The sequence below is a fragment of the Lucilia sericata genome, unplaced genomic scaffold (genome assembly GCF_015586225.1).
Source record: "Lucilia sericata isolate MDLA Ls3-8-SP2 unplaced genomic scaffold, ASM1558622v1 Contig000823F_arrow, whole genome shotgun sequence".
Lineage (NCBI taxonomy): Eukaryota > Metazoa > Arthropoda > Insecta > Diptera > Calliphoridae > Lucilia > Lucilia sericata.
This window is the reverse complement of record NW_023994815.1, coordinates 71,070-90,000: the sequence shown is the minus strand read 5'-3', so window position 1 is coordinate 90,000 and position 18,931 is coordinate 71,070. Positions and strand designations below refer to the sequence as shown.

Here is an 18,931-nt window from a genome sequence, read left to right as displayed (position 1 = left end):
ATATTATGCGCCCAGAAAGCTCGTAAAATTTAATCAAAAAATGTTTTCCTACATGAAAGTCACAACAAAACACGAGACGTAGCACAAGCCTTTGACACACTGAAGAGAAAAAAATTCCACGATTATTTTTTTGTGTAAAAAGGAAGAAAAATAATACACCATTGTATCCTTGATAAACAACAAAAACCTGAAGACAAAGAAAAAAGGAAAATATCTACTTATGCCACCACAAACAACAAAGACAAGATTTAAGCACATTGTTGTAACGCTTTGGGACAAGTGCTGAGTGAATTTAATCGTAACAAAACAGGTTAAAGGCAGATAAACTTATCATTGAATGGTAATGAAAATAGAATTATAAAAATGGGTTAAATTAAATTTTTGGAACAAAGAATTGAAAATATATTGTATTGAATTTTTTTAAGTATTATACAAATGAAATATTAATTACGCAAACGTGTATCAGAAATCGGTAAAAATAAGTTCTTATCGGACAAAACTTTCTGATCTTAACAGTCTTAAAGTATTACATACATATGTATATAAGTATAGTATATAAAATTCAGACTATTTCTCAAATTTCAACAGAAAAAATCTGAAAATGTTTCTTTTAAAATTAAGATAAATCAAGTTTCTAGAATTATAGCGACCTGCTGTTTAGGTAAAATACTCTGTAAATAGTATTTATAGTGCAGTTTTTATTTGAAGGAACTGTATACAAAAGTTTGAGGTTGAATAAATAAGTAATTCGATATATAAATAGATATATAGATAGACAGATAGATTGACAGATAGATAGAAGATAGATAGATAGATAGATAGATAGATAGATAGATAGATAGATAGATAGATAGATAGATAGATAGATAGATAGATAGATAGATAGATAGATAGATAGATAGATAGATACATACATACATACATACATACATACATACATACATACATACATACATACATACATACATACATACATACATACATACATACATACATACATACATACATACATACATACATACATACATACATACATACATACATACATACATACATACATACATACATACATACATACATACATACATACATACATACATACATACATACATACATACATACATACATACATACATACATACATACATACATACATACATACATACATACATACATACATACATACATACATACATACATACATACATAACATACATACATACATACATACATACATACATACATACATACATACATACATACATACATACATACATACATACTACATACATACATACATACATACATACATACATACATACATACATACATACATACATACATACATACATACATACATACATACATACATACATACATACATACATACATACATACATACATACATACATACATAGATACATACATACATACATAGATACATACATACATAGATACATATTTACTGAATTAACTCAGCTTATATTTCTCACGAAATTGTCATCATTGTCAGCAACATAATCCCCCATAATATGTTGTTGTACATAATAACAGCAACATTCACTGAAGCTCACCACTAATCAACAAAACTATTCCAAAAACAACATGTATCTTTTAAGTAAACACTTAACATTTGTTGAACAACCGAAAATGTTTAGCAACATTTAGTAAAGTTGCTGTGTTTTCCTTGCTGCGGATACATTGTATTGTGTCTCTTTTGTGTATTCCACAGACACATTCGGTGAAAGTTATGGCAATTACAAAATGTTATACATATGTACACACTGTTAAATGTTATAAACCCTGTTACGGGGAGTAAACTATTCGCTGTTTCTCTTAATATCGTAAAAATGGTAATGTACTAAATTTTTACGAATTTATTAGATTTTTCGTAGTTATATAACAGTTGGTTTTGCGTAAAGTTTTCTATGAATATAACATAGTTATAATTATTCAAGGGTAACGGTAACGAAGCTTTAAATTCCAACTAAACTTTTGTATAACATTTTGAAATAAAAAAACCATTAAAAGTAAAAACCAAAACCGTTATAAATAAAAACATTAATTTAATTTAAACGGGTCTCATTTCTAGGAAGTGCAATGTAGTATAAGAAAATAACAATTTCGGATTGAATAGCCATATTGATTGACATGATAAAGCCAATGATGGAGTTTTGTTTTCCAGAGTACTTAGAACTAGTCTAATGAACACTAATCACTATGACATTATCTAAAACTGCCTATGATGGATGTTTATTTGTCAAACAAATGATTTGCAAAAACTAACATAGATAATTATGTAAATAGAAAAATTTGCTGCAAAAAACAGCAAAATTATAAAAAAATAAAAGATGTAGAAGATAATATACCGAAATTATTTTACCAAATATTAGAAATAATCAAATATCTCACATTTAACAAAACATTTGTGTTGCTGCACCCAGTTTCTTAAGATAATAATCATGATAAATATTTATTTACAAAAAAATTATTTACTAATAATATAATAACTTTACAAAGGATATTCTCTTAAAGGAAACATACTTTTACAAAAGGTTGCAAATATTTCAAGATAGATGTTTCAGTCTGAAAAAAAAAATGATCATAAATCATTTTAATTACAAGACTACGTTTTAATTTCAATCGTTTACATACAAGGCAATTATGTTTCTGAATACCCTTAATGTTAGCAAAATAAAATAATTACTATTAGTTTAACATTCTTATCAAATCAAAGTTCTAGTTTCTTGTTTATATTTATTCTTATTATAATACAAAAAACACACTTAACGCCATTGAGTGGGCCAAAGCAGCACCTTTATTTAAATAACCCACATATGCAAAAAAAAAAAAACCACAAGACTTTTGAAGAGTCAACTTATTGACATCCCTGTTAATGTAGGTCTGTTTCTATAATATTAACCATTAGTTTGTTTTTATATTTTACTGATAAAGTTTTAAAAATACACACTTCTGTATTTATGAACGATATTAGAATATATGTATGTATACATACATATGTATACATATAATTACATATATGTAGTATGAATATGAACTGTAGAATGAGTGACTCATTACTGAAGGACAAAGTGTAGTTTTCTTTATTAACTAATAATGTAATAACTAATAGTTTATAGTCTAGTCTATAGTCTAGTCTATAGTCTAGTCTATGGTCTAGTCTATAGTCTAGTCTATAGTCTAGTCTATAGTCTAGTCTATAGTCTAGTCTATGGTCTAGTCTATAGTCTAGTCTATAGTCTAGTCTATAGTGTAGTCTATAGTCTAGTCTATAGTGTAGTCTATAGTCTAGTCTATAGTCTAGTCTATAGTCTAGTCTATAGTCTATAGTCTAGTCTATAGTCTAGTCTATAGTCTAGTCTATAGTCTAGTCTATAGTCTAGTCTATAGTCTATAGTCTAGTCTATAGTCTAGTCTATAGTCTAGTCTATAATCTAGTCTATAGTCTAGTCTATAGTCTAGTCTATAATCTAGTCTATAGTCTAGTCTATAGTCTATAGTCTAGTCTATAGTCTAGTCTATAGTCTAGTCTATAGTCTAGTCTATAGTCTATAGTCTAGTCTATAGTCTAGTCTATAGTCTAGTCTATAATCTAGTCTATAGTCTAGTCTATAGTCTAGTCTATAGTCTAGTCTATAGTCTAGTCTATAGTCTAGTCTATAGTCTAGTCTATAGTCTAGTCTATAGTCTAGTCTATAGTCTAGTCTATAGTCTAGTCTATAGTCTAGTCTATAGTCTAGTCTATAGTCTAGTCTATAGTCTAGTCTATAGTCTAGTCTATAGTCTATAGTCTAGTCTATAGTCTAGTCTATAGTCTAGTCTATAATCTAGTCTATAGTGTAGTCTATAGTCTAGTCTATAGTCTAGTCTATAGTCTAGTCTATAGTCTATAGTCTAGTCTATAGTCTAGATAGTCTAGTCTAGTCTATAGTCTAGTCTATAGTCTAGTCTATAGTCTAGTCTATAGTCTAGTCTATAGTCTAGTCTATAGTCTAGTCTATAGTCTAGTCTATAGTCTAGTCTATAGTCTAGTCTATAGTCTAGTCTATAGTCTAGTCTATAGTCTAGTCTATAGTCTAGTCTATAGTCTAGTCTATAGTCTAGTCTATAGTCTAGTCTATAGTCTAGTCTATAGTCTAGTCTATAGTCTAGTCTATAGTCTAGTCTATAGTCCAGTCTATAGTCTAGTCTATAGTCTAGTCTATAGTCTAGTCTATAGTCTAGTCTATAGTCTAGTCTATAGTCTAGTCTATAGTCTATAGTCTAGTCTATAGTCTAGTCTATAGTCTAGTCTATAGTCTAGTCTATAGTCTAGTCTATAGTCTAGTCTATAGTCTAGTCTATAGTCTGTCTATAGTCTAGTCTATAGTCTAGTCTATAGTCTAGTCTATAGTCTAGTCTATAGTCTAGTCTATAGTCTAGTCTATAGTCTAGTCTATAGTCTAGTCTATAGTCTAGTCTATAGTCTAGTCTATAGTCTAGTCTATAGTCTAGTCTATAGTGTAGTCTATAGTCTAGTCTATAGTCTAGTCTATAGTCTAGTCTATAGTCTATAGTCTAGTCTATAGTCTAGTCTATAGTCTAGTCTATAGTCTAGTCTATAGTCTAGTCTATAGTCTAGTCTATAGTCTATAGTCTAGTCTATAGTCTAGTCTATAGTCTAGTCTATAATCTAGTCTATAGTGTAGTCTATAGTCTAGTCTATAGTCTAGTCTATAGTCTAGTCTATAGTCTATAGTCTAGTCTATAGTCTAGTCTATAGTCTAGTCTATAGTCTAGTCTATAGTCTAGTCTATAGTCTAGTATAGTCTAGTCTAGTCTATAGTCTAGTCTATAATCTAGTCTATAGTCTAGTCTATAGTCTAGTCTATAGTCTAGTCTATAGTCTAGTCTATAGTCTAGTCTATAGTCTAGTCTATAAGTCTAGTCTATAGTCTAGTCTATAGTCTAGGTCTATAGTCTAGTCTATAGTCTAGTCTATAGTCTAGTCTATAGTCTAGTCTATAGTTAGTCTATAGTCTAGTCTATAGTCTAGTCTATAGTCTAGTCTATAGTCTAGTCTATAGTCTAGTCTATAGTCTAGTCTATAGTCTAGTCTATAGTCTAGTCTATAGTCTAGTCTATAGTCTAGTCTATAGTCAGTCTATAGTCTAGTCTAGTCTAGTCTAGTCTATAGTCTAGTCTATAGTCTAGTCTATAGTCTAGTCTATAGTCTAGTCTATAGTCTAGTCTATAGTCTAGTCTAGTCTATAGTCTAGTCTATAGTCTAGTCTATAGTCTAGTCTATAGTCTAGTCTATAGTCTAGTCTATAGTCTAGTCTATAGTCTAGTCTATAGTCTAGTCTATAGTCTAGTCTATAGTCTAGTCTATAGTCTAGTCTATAGTCTAGTCTATAGTCTAGTCTATAGTCTAGTCTATAGTCTAGTCTATAGTCTAGTCTATAGTCTAGTCTATAGTCTAGTCTATAGTCTAGTCTATAGTCTAGTCTATAGTCTAGTCTATAGTCTAGTCTATAGTCTAGTCTATAGTCTAGTCTATAGTCTAGTCTAGTCTAGTCTATAGTCTAGTCTAGTCTAGTCTATAATCTAGAATACAGTCTAGTATATATATATAGTCGTGTATATAGTCGTGTATATAGTATAGTATATTGTCTAACCTAACAAAATATAATGAATTAAAACTAATTAATAACATTCCGCTTAATTAAATATATGTATGTACATATTTTGAATGGAATGTGTGAAAATTATTCATATTTCAACAATTATTTAAAGAATGTTAAGTTTTTCCTTAAAACTAAAAGCCAATACTAAAATTGAGTTTAATTCCTAAACCCCTATCAATATTGTTTTAATATATTACAAAATTTCAATGCTAATTAAATTTTCATTAACTCTAAAAATGAAGTTATGTATATTGAAGAAACAAACAGTTTCATAAGTTTCCAAATTATACCCCTATATTAAGCAATTTTCCTGCATTGAAAATCAATAAATTTTCATGTACAAAAACAACAGTTATGATAACTCTTGTGCACACACACGTATTCTTACATAAAAATTATCAAAATTAAAAAAAAAATCAACATGAAAAAATTACTTAATTTACAAATTTAAGCTGAATATTTAAAATTAAATTCAAAACTCAATGCGAACCAAAAAAAACAACAACAACATGCTGACATTCAGAAAAGCAAATGAGAAAAAAACTGCATGCACACAAAAACTCACAAACGGACCCCGAAATACACCCAAAAATATTGGGAGGAATATGAACAACAACAACGAAAAAGGAACGTTTTTATCACAACCAGACACAAATACAAATAAATGAAAGAGAAAACGCAATAACAACACATGTAGACAGTGAAAAACAGCAGCAACAACAACAATAAAAATTAAAATAAAACTACAATGTCAGACAAAATACTGGGTTGGAGACGACTGGGAAAAAATACAGGGTTTTTAATACTACACAACGTGCTGGTGTGTAGTCAGTGTTAGTTGTTGTTTTATTGTTTTCATTCCCCGTAAAAGGAGGAGGATTACAATGTAAACGTTGTACGTTAAGATGCAGAAGGATAATTAGAGAGGTTATAGTAACATAACAAGCTGCTCACATATAATTCCTGGGCTTGAAATGTCTCAACAAATACCTTATCCCCGAGTTACCAAATCAAGCGATTACACCATTACTAATTATATAGAACTTTCTAATTAAATTTCAGAAAATTCTAATTAATTTAGGGGTATACGGATCTTACCTGTCTGTATACCTAGAGTGATTGTGTGTCGGATGTTGATGTATATGAGAATGTCGGAAGGTATCTCGGGGACAAACTTCATTAATGATATGTTCTATCACCAACAGATCTAATCAAAGGACAGATTGATTCTCAAAAGGACCAAAAGATATACAGAGACGTCCAGTGTAGGATTCTCGCGTCTATTTCGCACTAAATTTACATGCGAGTTTTTAAGCTTCAGCCTAATGACAGTTCGGACAATTAAGAGAACCAACCCAAAGGTTCAGTTAGTTAAAGAAAACAGATGTATTTACCATAATATCCCAGCGTTCTCACAGGACGCATATTGTGATTTTATAATTATATCCTACTCCCCTATAGTTTTGTGATCAAACTACAAATCGCAATTTTGAAGATTACTAAGGATGGACCCTGTTTGAAATCGATTCATCTAGCCCCAGCATAAAAGTAAAGCTTTCGTATAAATCCCTTTTTACGGAAATCACTTTAAAACGTTTAAAAAATAATATTCATATTATGGACACTTTTGCTTATAGCTGATCTAAGAACAGGAATTGGCATAAGCTCCCATGTCGATGAAGGTCTTCAAATGATCCGATTTGAACGATTTTCTTATTTGTCTCCAGTGCCGCCCTGCGGGGGCATTTTACCTTGATGAAAGATCCCATCTTGGTGTGATTGCAATCCCGGAAAAAGGAGGTGCTATCAATGCCTCTAGTCTGCCGGAAATCCCCTTCCTTGGAATGATTTGACATGGGGCGGAACCAGATAACCAAATAATCTGGTACTACGGGTGACCAGTTGCCCGCAGGACTTTGTCCTGCCTGGTCATTTGGTTGAGGTTCCTTCGGGATCCACGTAGTGGCTATGGTTTAAACCCAAATTCACAGGAAGAGAATGTCGGTTAAAGCACTGATGCACGGTGAAATCTATAATTCGGGATAAGTTCGGTGCTGTTGCCGAAGTAAACAGATACCCCAAAGAAGAGTGACTAAGCGTTGGAAATGAGTTTATGTTAAATGTATAAGATAAAGGATGAATGTAGGGCTAAACGGATCTTACCCGCCCGTATACCTAGAGTGATTGTGTCGGATGAATGAGATGTGTGATGGCTTGAATGATGATGGATGAAAGGTATCTTATACAAGTGATACCATTGAATTTTCCTTCCTTGTCCAGGTATGTTCAGGGAAAACTCTGTTCAAACCAGATTTGCCACAGTGTGATCTCTGTGAGTAAGAACAAAGTCCTCGGCTTATTTGATGGATTCGTGTTCCCGACTACCGAATACGTCTTTCAGAGGCCAATCCATCTGCGTGTTTGTAAACGGGAGTGATGTTTTTACATCTCGGAAGTTAAGCAACGGGGCAGCAATGGTCAGAGATTGGATAGCTCGAGTACCTACTTTAGAAAAGTTCTTGAACATGGACCGTCGATTTTTATATTTTGATTTGGTCTTTCCGTTTATAAGAATTATTGGTATATATATTCTGGGTCCTTTCTAGATTCTTAGACGATTTAGCCATGTTCATGTCTGTCTATCTACCTGTCTACTGTTAACACGAATTATATTCTAATCTAATTCATGAAACCGAGTCCGTTGTAACAACCCAGAATCTCTGAGGAATATTGAACCCCATCCCTCTAAGCAGAGGCAACCAAATTTTATAATATATTGAACAAACATTAGTATTTCTATATAATAATATATTATACTATAACTCGATCATAAAAGAATGACAATGGAAAGTCCTCATTAGTTCTATAAATGATTAGTGTACAACATTATTTTTACATCTAGTGGTTGTAGTCTGTCGCTGAAATTGCATTTCTTAAACAAACTACAAAATGAATACCCAATTGGAAAAGATGCACACTTCCAAACACAACAACAAAGATACAAGAGACAATGCTTCATTAATTAAAATTGTGAGTGGAGGAATGAGTCTTTAAATTAAGACAGAGAGAATTTTTGGAGTAAATTTTTAAAATCTTTACAAATTTTGTAGTTTTCTCTTGTAAAAAGAAACGGTTGTTATCGTTTGTGTTTAAATTTGTCTGTTGGGTTATCAGCAGTGCTTTACACAAATCGTCAGATTGTAGTTGTAAGTATCTGTGTGTATGTGGAGTTTATTGTATTTTTGCGGCGACTTCATATCACTTGAGTTTGTTTATGCTGCCACTGCAGCAGTTGTTGTTGTTGTCTGGTCTGGTTGCTTGGTTGTATTGTAGCATTTATTACGAGTTTAGTTCAGTTGTTGGGAGTCCGTTTATAGTCAAATCACAAGTTTGACGTTTTATTCGTGAGTAACATTTGAACGAACAAGACGTGTTAAACGCGTAAAACTGAGAAAAAGCAAATAAATTTTCAAAATAAAATTTGAATTCTGAAAAACCGTTGTTTTTTTTTTTAATTGCTAGAAAAAAAGTAATAAATTACAAAGTTACAAAACCAAAAAAGGTGTGTGTGTGGTTTAGGGTCATTGTTTTGAATTTGTTTTTTAAAGGACCCCCTTGATTCTTTGGTTTAAATTTTTGTTTTAAGAATCTAGGCGGTTCTTGTTTTATTTGTATCAAAAGAAATTAAAAATTCTTTAGATTTTTCTTTGTACATTCTTTGTTAAAGTTTCTTTATCTGTTTAAATAACTTCTAGATTGTTTCAATTTCTTGTATTTTTGTACGTTTACAGTTCAGTGTTGTTATTGGACTTCCTCCTCTACATTTCATTGAAAATATGATTTTTTTTTATAAAAAAATATAACGCAAAAAATATAATTTCTGTTTAAGAAAGAAGAAAAAATATCGTTCCCCAACATCAGTTCACTTTTTTCCCACTTCTTGACGATTGAAACACATACATTGTGGTTGTGTGCTAAATAAAAATTATTGAAAAGAAACGAAAAAAAAATTTAACAAAAACCGGCATTGTAACAATAAAGCGGGACTCTTAAAGAATCATAAAAAGAACTAAAACGACAAACGTGCAGCAGCATCTCAACATCATCATCATCACCAGCAGCAGCAGCAACATCATCATTGTCGTCTCAACAAAGTCTGTGGAATAATCAGAATCAGTAAAAGGAACATATACAAGTAGTGTGTGACTGAGAACAGTATAACAAAACTAAAGTTAAATCGCCTTCAGTTAAGTGCAACAAAAACAACAACTACTACTACTCCAAAAACCAACAACAATAAAAGCAACTGTAACAAGATGTCAGACGGTATTGAAGTTGAACAAATGGTTGAATCCAAACCCAGAAGGGTAAGTGTTTTTCTTCTTCTTACATTTTCTTAATTTCTTAGTTAATCTTTCTTATGTTTCTTGTATTTCTCCGCTCTCTCTCTTTATATATCTCTCAGTTTGTCTGACTTTTGATTTTTTATTATATATTCCCTGTTCTTTACTTATATAGATTTTTGAAGTTAGACCTGTCTGTCTCTCTTAAAATAAGTACCAGTACTTTAAAGTACAACAATAACAACAAGAATGTTTAAGTCCATAAAAGAAGTTTTTAATTTCCTTTTCTTTAAAGTCATGTTTATATTTAGACTTAAAAAAAAAACATTCTTTTAGTCATCAAAAATATCATGTGTGTTGGTTGGATTTAAGATTTCGAGGAAATATATCAAACCCGGTTGGAAATTTAAGCGGATTATCTTATAAACTCTTTGATTGTATTTTTTTTCTAATTCGGACTGTCAACATTTTTGCTTTCAAACTGTCATCACAGTTTGACATACATATGTCAAGAAGAATTCATTTCTTGCAAACTTTGTTATGATATTCCTTTATTTTTAGTGATACTGTTTTAAACAGTAACGGGGTTGTAACTTCCATGATGTTCCATCATAACCCTGAAAAGACCTACTGATTTCTTCGTTTTTTTTTTTATAAAACTCTAAAAGCGTCCTCTTTCATCCGACATTGGCATTTTTTCCTACTCCATATAGTAGGTTCTTAAGAGTTATCGAAACACAACTTTGCTCAAACTTAAACATATCGTGATCTTAACTTTCATTCTGAAATCTAACAGCTTAGACCACTTTTACTGGAGACCTATCTTTTTCCGATTACATATTATAGATTTTGGAAAGTTATCGTAGCACAACAATCGTGTTTGATGTAAAGAACCTGCCGTTTAACATTGGTTGTTTATCGCTTGGAGTCCAATATATAATAAGGAATTGGATTATAAGTTTCTTAAAAGGTCTTAACGGCAGAGTTTTCTGTAGACTTCTTAAATAGCTGACATCGATTGCATATCGTCGATTTTTTTTGGGATAGGTTCTACATATAAACCAATTTATTTGTTATTTTAATTTGGATTAAATTCTAAAAGGGGATCCGGAGTCTAACCGCTAAGTCCGTCTTTACTGGAAACTTTACTATATAGATGATCCTTTCTACTTATTGACAGAAGTAATAAGTCGTCTAATGATATTTTATTTTGTGAGCAGAGGTTTCTTAATAATAAACTTCGTTTTCATTCGCGAACTGATATCTTTAAGTTAGGTATGGTTCAAAGGGCTGATTGTTGATTAACAACTTTAATGATATCGACTACACAGGCAGGCATAACTGGAGATCTATATAGGTTTGTTACGTTCTAACATAAGTAATAAGAAGACTTTTCTAATTAATAAACATTGTTTTCGCGAACTGATGATGTCTTTAGTTTATGTAAGATTCCGGCCCCCCTATCAGCAGCTCATTTGAGTCCATTTAATTTCTGATTAACTCCTTTCTAGATATCGATAAAATAGAAGCGATCCATGTAATATTGATAACCAATTTGCCTATCATTCATTTTGAAATTCTACGAATTATGTATCTTTTCCTCTTAGACCTTTACTTGAACAAATACTTATTCGATCTTTAACTATCCAGCAGTTCGAGGGGATAGTTCCAAGCAATTCTAGACCGGCCTATGTAGATGGTTTTTTATTACGTTCTAATAAAAGTAATGAAGAGACTTTTCAAAAGAATAAACTTTGTTTTCATTCCCGAACAGATATCTTTAAGATAGACAAGGTTCAAAGGGCCGGACACTCTAAGAGCAAGCGATCCATGTTAAACACGTTTCTTTGAAATTCTCCAGAATCTGTATCTTTTTCTCTTAGACATTTAGTCTCTTAGGCATTTAGCCTAATACCGTATTTAACTATCCAGCAATCCGAGAGGATAGTCCCAAACAACCCTAGACGGACTTAACTAGAGACCTATTTAGAAGGTTTCTTGTTGCGTTCTAACAGAAGTAATGAGCAGATTTTTCTAAAGAATAAACATTGTTTTCATCCACGAACTGATCTTTAAGTTAGGTAAGGTTCAAAGGTCAAGACACAATAGGAGCTGCACAGTTGAGTCATTATTATTGCTGATTAACTATTTTCTAGATATCGACAAAATAAAAACGATCCATATAATATTGATAACCAATTTTCTACGTTGCATTCTCCAGAATCTGTACATTTTTCTCTTAGAAATTTACTTGAACATATACATATTCGACTTTCCGAGGTGATAGTCCCAATTAACCCTAGGCGAGCTTAACCTATGTAGAAGGTTCATGTTACATTTTAACAATTAATGAGCAAACTTTTACTGATATCATGATAATTATGAACTGATATCGTAAAGATAAGATATAAGACAAGGTTCAAAGAGCTGTTAACTCTAAGAGCAGTTCATTTGAGTTCCTTTATTGCTGATTAACTATTTTCTAGATATCGATAAATGAAATCATTTCTTATCATTGACTTTGAAATTCTCCGGAGTCTTTATCTTTTAGTATTAGATATTTATTTGAACAATTTGGGGACATTTCCGAACTAGCTATTTAACCTACCCCACTTAGGGTTACCCTCAGCCACCAGACTATTCCGGTGAATAACTGTTTTAACATGTTCCTATCCTAGGAGAATATCAATCGCCACTCCATAGATTACAAAGAGATAATCTGAAAGCTAGTCCAAAGAATAGTTCATACATGACAATAAAAATTTTCTCTTAAGCTTGTTTTTTAAGTAACTACACTATCGATTACTTGGGGACAGTAAAGTAACGACTGTCCTTTCTTTTTCTCGCTTACAAAAGGGACACTTTGGGACACTAAAGAATAAAATTATTAATATTTTGACATGGACCTTGGTCATTATGACACGCCAAAATGTGTCAAAAGAGTCCATGGATAAAAAACTGTATAGAAATATTTGATTAGGATTTAGAAAGAGACGGCTTATTTCTGGATAGAATTGGGCTATATTTTGTTGGATTTTATTTTAGATTGTCTTCAATAATTTGTTAATATTCTTATTATTAAAAAACTATTAAAAAAAAACTTAATTATTTTCTAATTACACACATTTAAAGCCTCATGGAAAAAAAAACATCCAAGATAATCATCAAATTCAAACTAGACTCGTGCCAGTTTAATGGATTTTTTTTCACAATTCTTTTAAAACTTTATAAATAATTTTCTTTAGTTTAAAATCAAACTGTTAAATTAATAAAAAATGGAACATGTTACATTCATTTCAATCAACATTTCTAAAAAAAAAAATAAAGACGACAAGAAGAAAACAAGCGAAAAACGGCACTACTAGTTTATGTCTAAAAAAATCGTATTTTTTTATGGGAACACGTTCTAAAATGCTTTTTATTGTTTTGCTTTTTTATATATATTTTATCACTTTTTATTGTTTTTATATTTATATATAAATAAATACTTATAAAACAATGTTTTATTGTTTCCTTTTTTTTTGAATTGACATTATTATTTGTTCTTTTGGTTTGTTTAATGAGCGATCGGTCCGTGTCTTCCCCTTATTGATAATATTTTTTTCTAGGAATTTATACAATTATTGTGTCAACAGAATCGTAAAAGAAACTAAACTAAAAGAGTTGTAATTTCATTTTTTTTTTTTTTGTTCTCCGAAGTTTTCTTAGCAACAATTAAAATATTTAATGAAGCAATTGTAAGTCGGGTTTTTTGCCATCATTCTTTTTATTTGAATTTCAAAATGTATTATTTTGAGATTGTTAATGTGAGATTAGAATGCAGTTATATTGAAACTACACTTATGGACAGTGGTGTTGGAGTGAGTAAAATGAACAAAGAAAAATTTTAAACAAAAATCTAATATTAATTAGGCTTAAATTGAAATGAATTTAAGTTTAATTCTTTCAATTTTTGTCGAGGATTTGAAAACTATTCGAGAATAAAACCCTCCTCAACAATAGGAGGAAAATAGTAACAAAGTATTTCTAACTTTTTCTCTCAAACACTTGCTTTAGCATTGAGAAACCTTCGAGAATATTAAATTTGACTTTGTGTTTGTTAAACATTGAAAATTTTTATTCAAATTCCTCCCAATGTGCCCACAAATGCATCTAATTTGCCAAATAACACATTTTTTGTTTAAAGCAAATGTTTGCCTGATAAATCATGTTCAGCTGGACTTTCTTATTTTAAACAAATTTAAATTAATTTCGCATTCTTTTATTTTGAATATTTCAACCGAAAATAGGTTAATAACATTATTAAGCTTTCAACAACAAAAGTAGCTAAAAACAAAATACATTTTCAATTGTTCTTTAGAAAGGTGGTTTTGTTTAAAGCGAACTTTTAAATCATTTCTTAAGCTTTATTTCAAACAAATAAGAATAAAAACAAGTTATTTTCAATAAAATTGTATTGAAATGTAAAAGACTTTGAAATCATTTGTAAAAATTAAAACTGTACTTGTCTAAAATTTCCCACAACTAATTGCCCAGTTTAATTTCAAAAATATTAATAAAAAACTCTTAAAAGACATGGCAAAGGAAAAAAGAAAAAATAACAAAACATGTCATCTGAAACCTTCTGAAAAAAATACATCAAAAACTCATTTAGATAAAGTGTTAGTAGATGTATCCCAATGTATCTAAGTATGTATCCCCATATATATTTTATCACTTAAATGTATCCACTCCCTGTATCGTGTGGTTTGTAGTCTATACAAATTTCTAATTAACTCACTCGAAAAAATTACATTTCAAGTACCCCCTGCCTTAGTAATTCAAACATGAAAACTAAAACTTGGAAAGAATATCTATCTTTCTATTTATCTTAGAGGAAAAATCCGCTTTGCTTAACAAAATTTTGTTGAAAATGTGTTTTGTTTTTAGGATTTTATTAGAGCAACAACATTAAACTATTAAAACTGAAGTGTTTCTAATTTTAGTTTATTTTCAGTTCATGAAACATTTTTTTCTTTTCAAATTAATTCTAATACATTTTGGTTGTATATTTAAAGAACATTGTTTTTTTTTTTAAATAGCATTTTTAATTTGTTTAAAAATACTGGCTGCTGCTTTACAATATGGAAGTGTTTAACAAATACATTGTCGTTTAATCATGGGAAAATTACAGTGATTAATAAAAATTAAACTACACCAGCAAGGAAAGTTTAAGAATCTCTCAAAATCTTAGCAGAACTTGTTGTGAAATAACAGATTAGATTATAGACTACACTATAGACTAGACTATAGACTAGACCATAGACTAGACTATAGACTAGACTATAGACTAGACTATAGACTAGACTATAGACTAGACTATAGACTAGACTATAGACTAGACTATAGACTAGACTATAGACTAGACTATAGACTAGACTATAGACTAGACTATAGACTAGACTATAGACTAGACTATAGACTAGACTATAGACTAGACTATAGACTAGACTATAGACTAGACTATAGACTAGACTATAGACTAGACTATAGACTAGACTATAGACTAGACTATAGACTAGACTATAGACTAGACTATAGACTAGACTATAGACTAGACTAGACTAGCTATAGCCAACTTCTGTTCTATATGTGTGCATATAAGCAAGAGAGCAAAAGGGTTTCAAGATAAAGCTCTTTGCACTGTTAAAACCGATTTTTGTCAAATTATATGTTTATTGATAGCAAAAAATCGTTTGTGTAGATAGATATCTCTTACCAAACAATGAAGAATTCCACATGAAAGTATTTTCTTTGAATTCTTGCTCCATTTAAATTTTTATCTATTCTCTGTGGGCTGTTTTTCAAGAGTTCTTTTGAGTTTCTTTTTAACCCGTTTTATATTAAATCACTTTGTTCCGCATTCTTATTTATTACAAACTTTTTTTTTATAAATAAAGCAGAATATTAAATAAATATCATCATAATTTATTAGCTGTTTTGATAAAATAAATAAAACCGCAGAAAAATATAATATAGACATTTATATTTAAAAGATAATATCTTTTATATTATCTTTTGTATATAAATATCTATATTTGTTTTATGCGTGTTGTTTTTAAAGAGTAAATTATTACATTAAAATAATTTCAAGTAAAATTTTTAAAAAGAATGATTTAAATAAGCAAATAATTTAAATTTTTAAAATTAACTCACAACTAATTAGTAATTAGTTGTGAATAATATTGCCTTTAAAGCTGCGATAAGCAAAGAGTTCTGATTACTCTTCTCTTGTTCTATACATTTAAAAATTAGAAAAAGAGCTCATTTACAATTTACTGCCGATGTCTACTTTAAACATTGTTCAGTAGCACGTCATTTAATTGGCTTTTCACACAATATAACTCGATCTTTCCGAAATGAACAACGACTTGATAACTTGCACCAATATTTTAACGATCAATTTTACTGTCATTTAAAGTTTTTCCTTTCTGTGAACCAGTGCTTTATTTAAGATCAACCGTTCCGACGAAGCGGATTTCGAATACAACTTTAGAGGTTAATAAAAAAAAGGGATCTAAGAATGTACGGTGGTTTATGAGTTTAATTAGTCATATAATAGTTCTTATTCGCCGATTAGCATTATGCCTCCAAAAATCCACCCTATATAGCCTATTAAATGGCTATATAGGGTTAATTTTTGAGCTTGAGCTCTTCTAGTTAAAAAAGGTTTTGATAAATTTACTTGATGACAAATTTTAGTGGTGTTATTTAAAAACCGATTTTTAAAACAATGATCTATATACGCGACCACGGTTCAAAAAGTCAAACAGGTAAAAATGGACCAAAAGCTGTAATGAAACTAATATGAAAAGGCTACTATGGAGGTAGCACAGAGGAGGACACTTGATGCTTCAGTAAGTCATAGTGAGTCAATCCCCGTCTTCTAACATACAGTCGAAACCAAGGCGGATAGACTATAAGGTGAAGTTATTTCATTTTGCGGCGAATTCATTAAATTTTTTATATATGTAGTTTGACAGCGTTGGGTTTGAGAGAGAATTTTTTTATATGGAGTTTGACAACTTCGGGCTAAATTTCCATGGACAAAAAAGCAATCAGCTGTTGAAATGACTTCGCCTTATTAGTTTCGCCATGGTCGAAACCAAGCAACACTTCACTCAACGTCAATTAAGATATACTTCGGCGAAATCAACATCGATGTAAGGGTGTCTTAAAAGAGGCGTCGAAAAACGCGGAAGAAGAAGCTAATCAGCGAAAAAAGAAACTACGTCAAGCAAGATATTCCGCAGATGAGAACGTCGGCGAAATTAAACGGCTTTCTAGAACTCAGAGAAGAAAGTTGAAGAACATAATTCAGGAAATCATAGTGAGTCAATCCCACGATCAATCGAAAGAAAAATTGAATTCTCTCTTGAAATCTGAAGCAAACAAAAAGAACTCCCCGTCTTCTAGTATACAGTCGAAGCCAAGCCATACTACACTCAAAGAAATCTCAATTCAGAATCCAGCGATTAAAGGTGACAACGTCAAGTAAGATATTCTTCGGACAAATCAACATCGAAGTAAGGGTGTCTCAAAAGAAGCCTCGAAAACGAGGAAGAAGAAGCTAGATGGGGAAAAGAGACGACAACTTCAAGCAAGATATTTCAAAGATGAGACACGTCGGAGGGTGTCTCAAAAGAAGCTCGAGACAGTGAATAGGGAAAAAAGCGCCATTTTACGCCATAGTTACCAAGAAAAAACGGGGATGATCTCTGCTATGTTATGCATACGATGCCGGTAATTCAACAGGCAAATCCCAATAGGTGAGCAGAGTAAGGTCGAAGATCTGGTCAACAATAAGATAGCGGACCACGCAATGGCTTCAAAGGCCAAACAATCAATATATACGAGTTCAGCATGGGCGTGATGTTGTTAAGGCATCTCAACAATGTGCCTTGAAGAATTTGGTAGGAACGAAGAGGGATCTTCTGGTGCTCTCAAAGTCCACGGTATACATAAATAGATGGGACAGTAAACTGGCTAATATTGGAAGTTCCTTGAAGGCAAAGAAAAACCTGATTATAAAATTTAATTCACAATAATAATCCAAAACTATGCAAAACTGAGAATCTAAAATGAATAACATTCACAATATGATATCAAACTACCATTTAATATTAAACATAATTCACAATAGTGATCTTAAACTAGCAGAAGTTTGGAAACAAAATTGCAATTTTTTACATTATAAAGAAAATATTGGCCCCTACTGAAACCTCCTTTATTTATGCATAAATATTCATAAATATTTAATAACTAACAAAAAAAATGAAATAAAAAATAATATGACATTATAATGATAACAGACAATTAAGATAAAAACAAAATTTAGTTATTTCAACAATCAAGCTCATAAAATGTAACATAGATTAGAGAGAAACAGGGAAAAGAGTTTGATGATGTCAAACAAATAGCATTTAATCAAAATTAATTGCTTGCAGCAAAATTTCTACAAACTTCAGACAAACTGACAGTTGGTGATATAAAAATCCCGTGATTTCATTCAAGTATTATCTATAAAATTAATTAATATGTGTGTATGTACTATTTTAGAAATATTTTGTTATACTATTTTAACAATAATTGGTTATTGGGGGATAAAAAAAAAAGAAATGAAACCCTAAAAAGAACATCCATACAATGAGGGTTATTTACGCAGAATTGACATTTTATATTGACACAATTTGATAAAAACTTATAAAGTATAACGAATATCTAACTATATTTCAGTTTTCTTAATTGTCTCATTTAAACATTTAATTAAAAAGGTCTTGTTTGTTTTTACTTCTTCGTTGATCTTTAAGAATATATAGTAATGCAGACAGACTTTTTCAATTGTGTGAGAAGGGGGGGGGC

General features: G+C 30.7%; 1 protein-coding gene across 2 annotated transcripts in view; it reads left to right on the top strand.

Moving 5' to 3' along the window:
• Nucleotides 1–8,975: 8,975 nt before the first annotated feature.
• Nucleotides 8,976–18,931, top strand: part of LOC119608346 (coactosin-like protein) — a 28,743-nt gene continuing 18,787 nt past the window's right edge. The window contains exons 1-2 of one of the 2 annotated variants that reach the window (XM_037962731.1): nt 8,976–9,249; nt 9,479–10,054. In XM_037962731.1, the coding sequence (XP_037818659.1) occupies nt 10,004–10,054 (51 nt within the window). In that variant the 5' untranslated portion in view covers nt 8,976–9,249; nt 9,479–10,003. The remainder of the gene's footprint in view (nt 9,250–9,478; nt 10,055–18,931) is intronic. The other variant, XM_037962733.1, reaches the window with a different exon arrangement.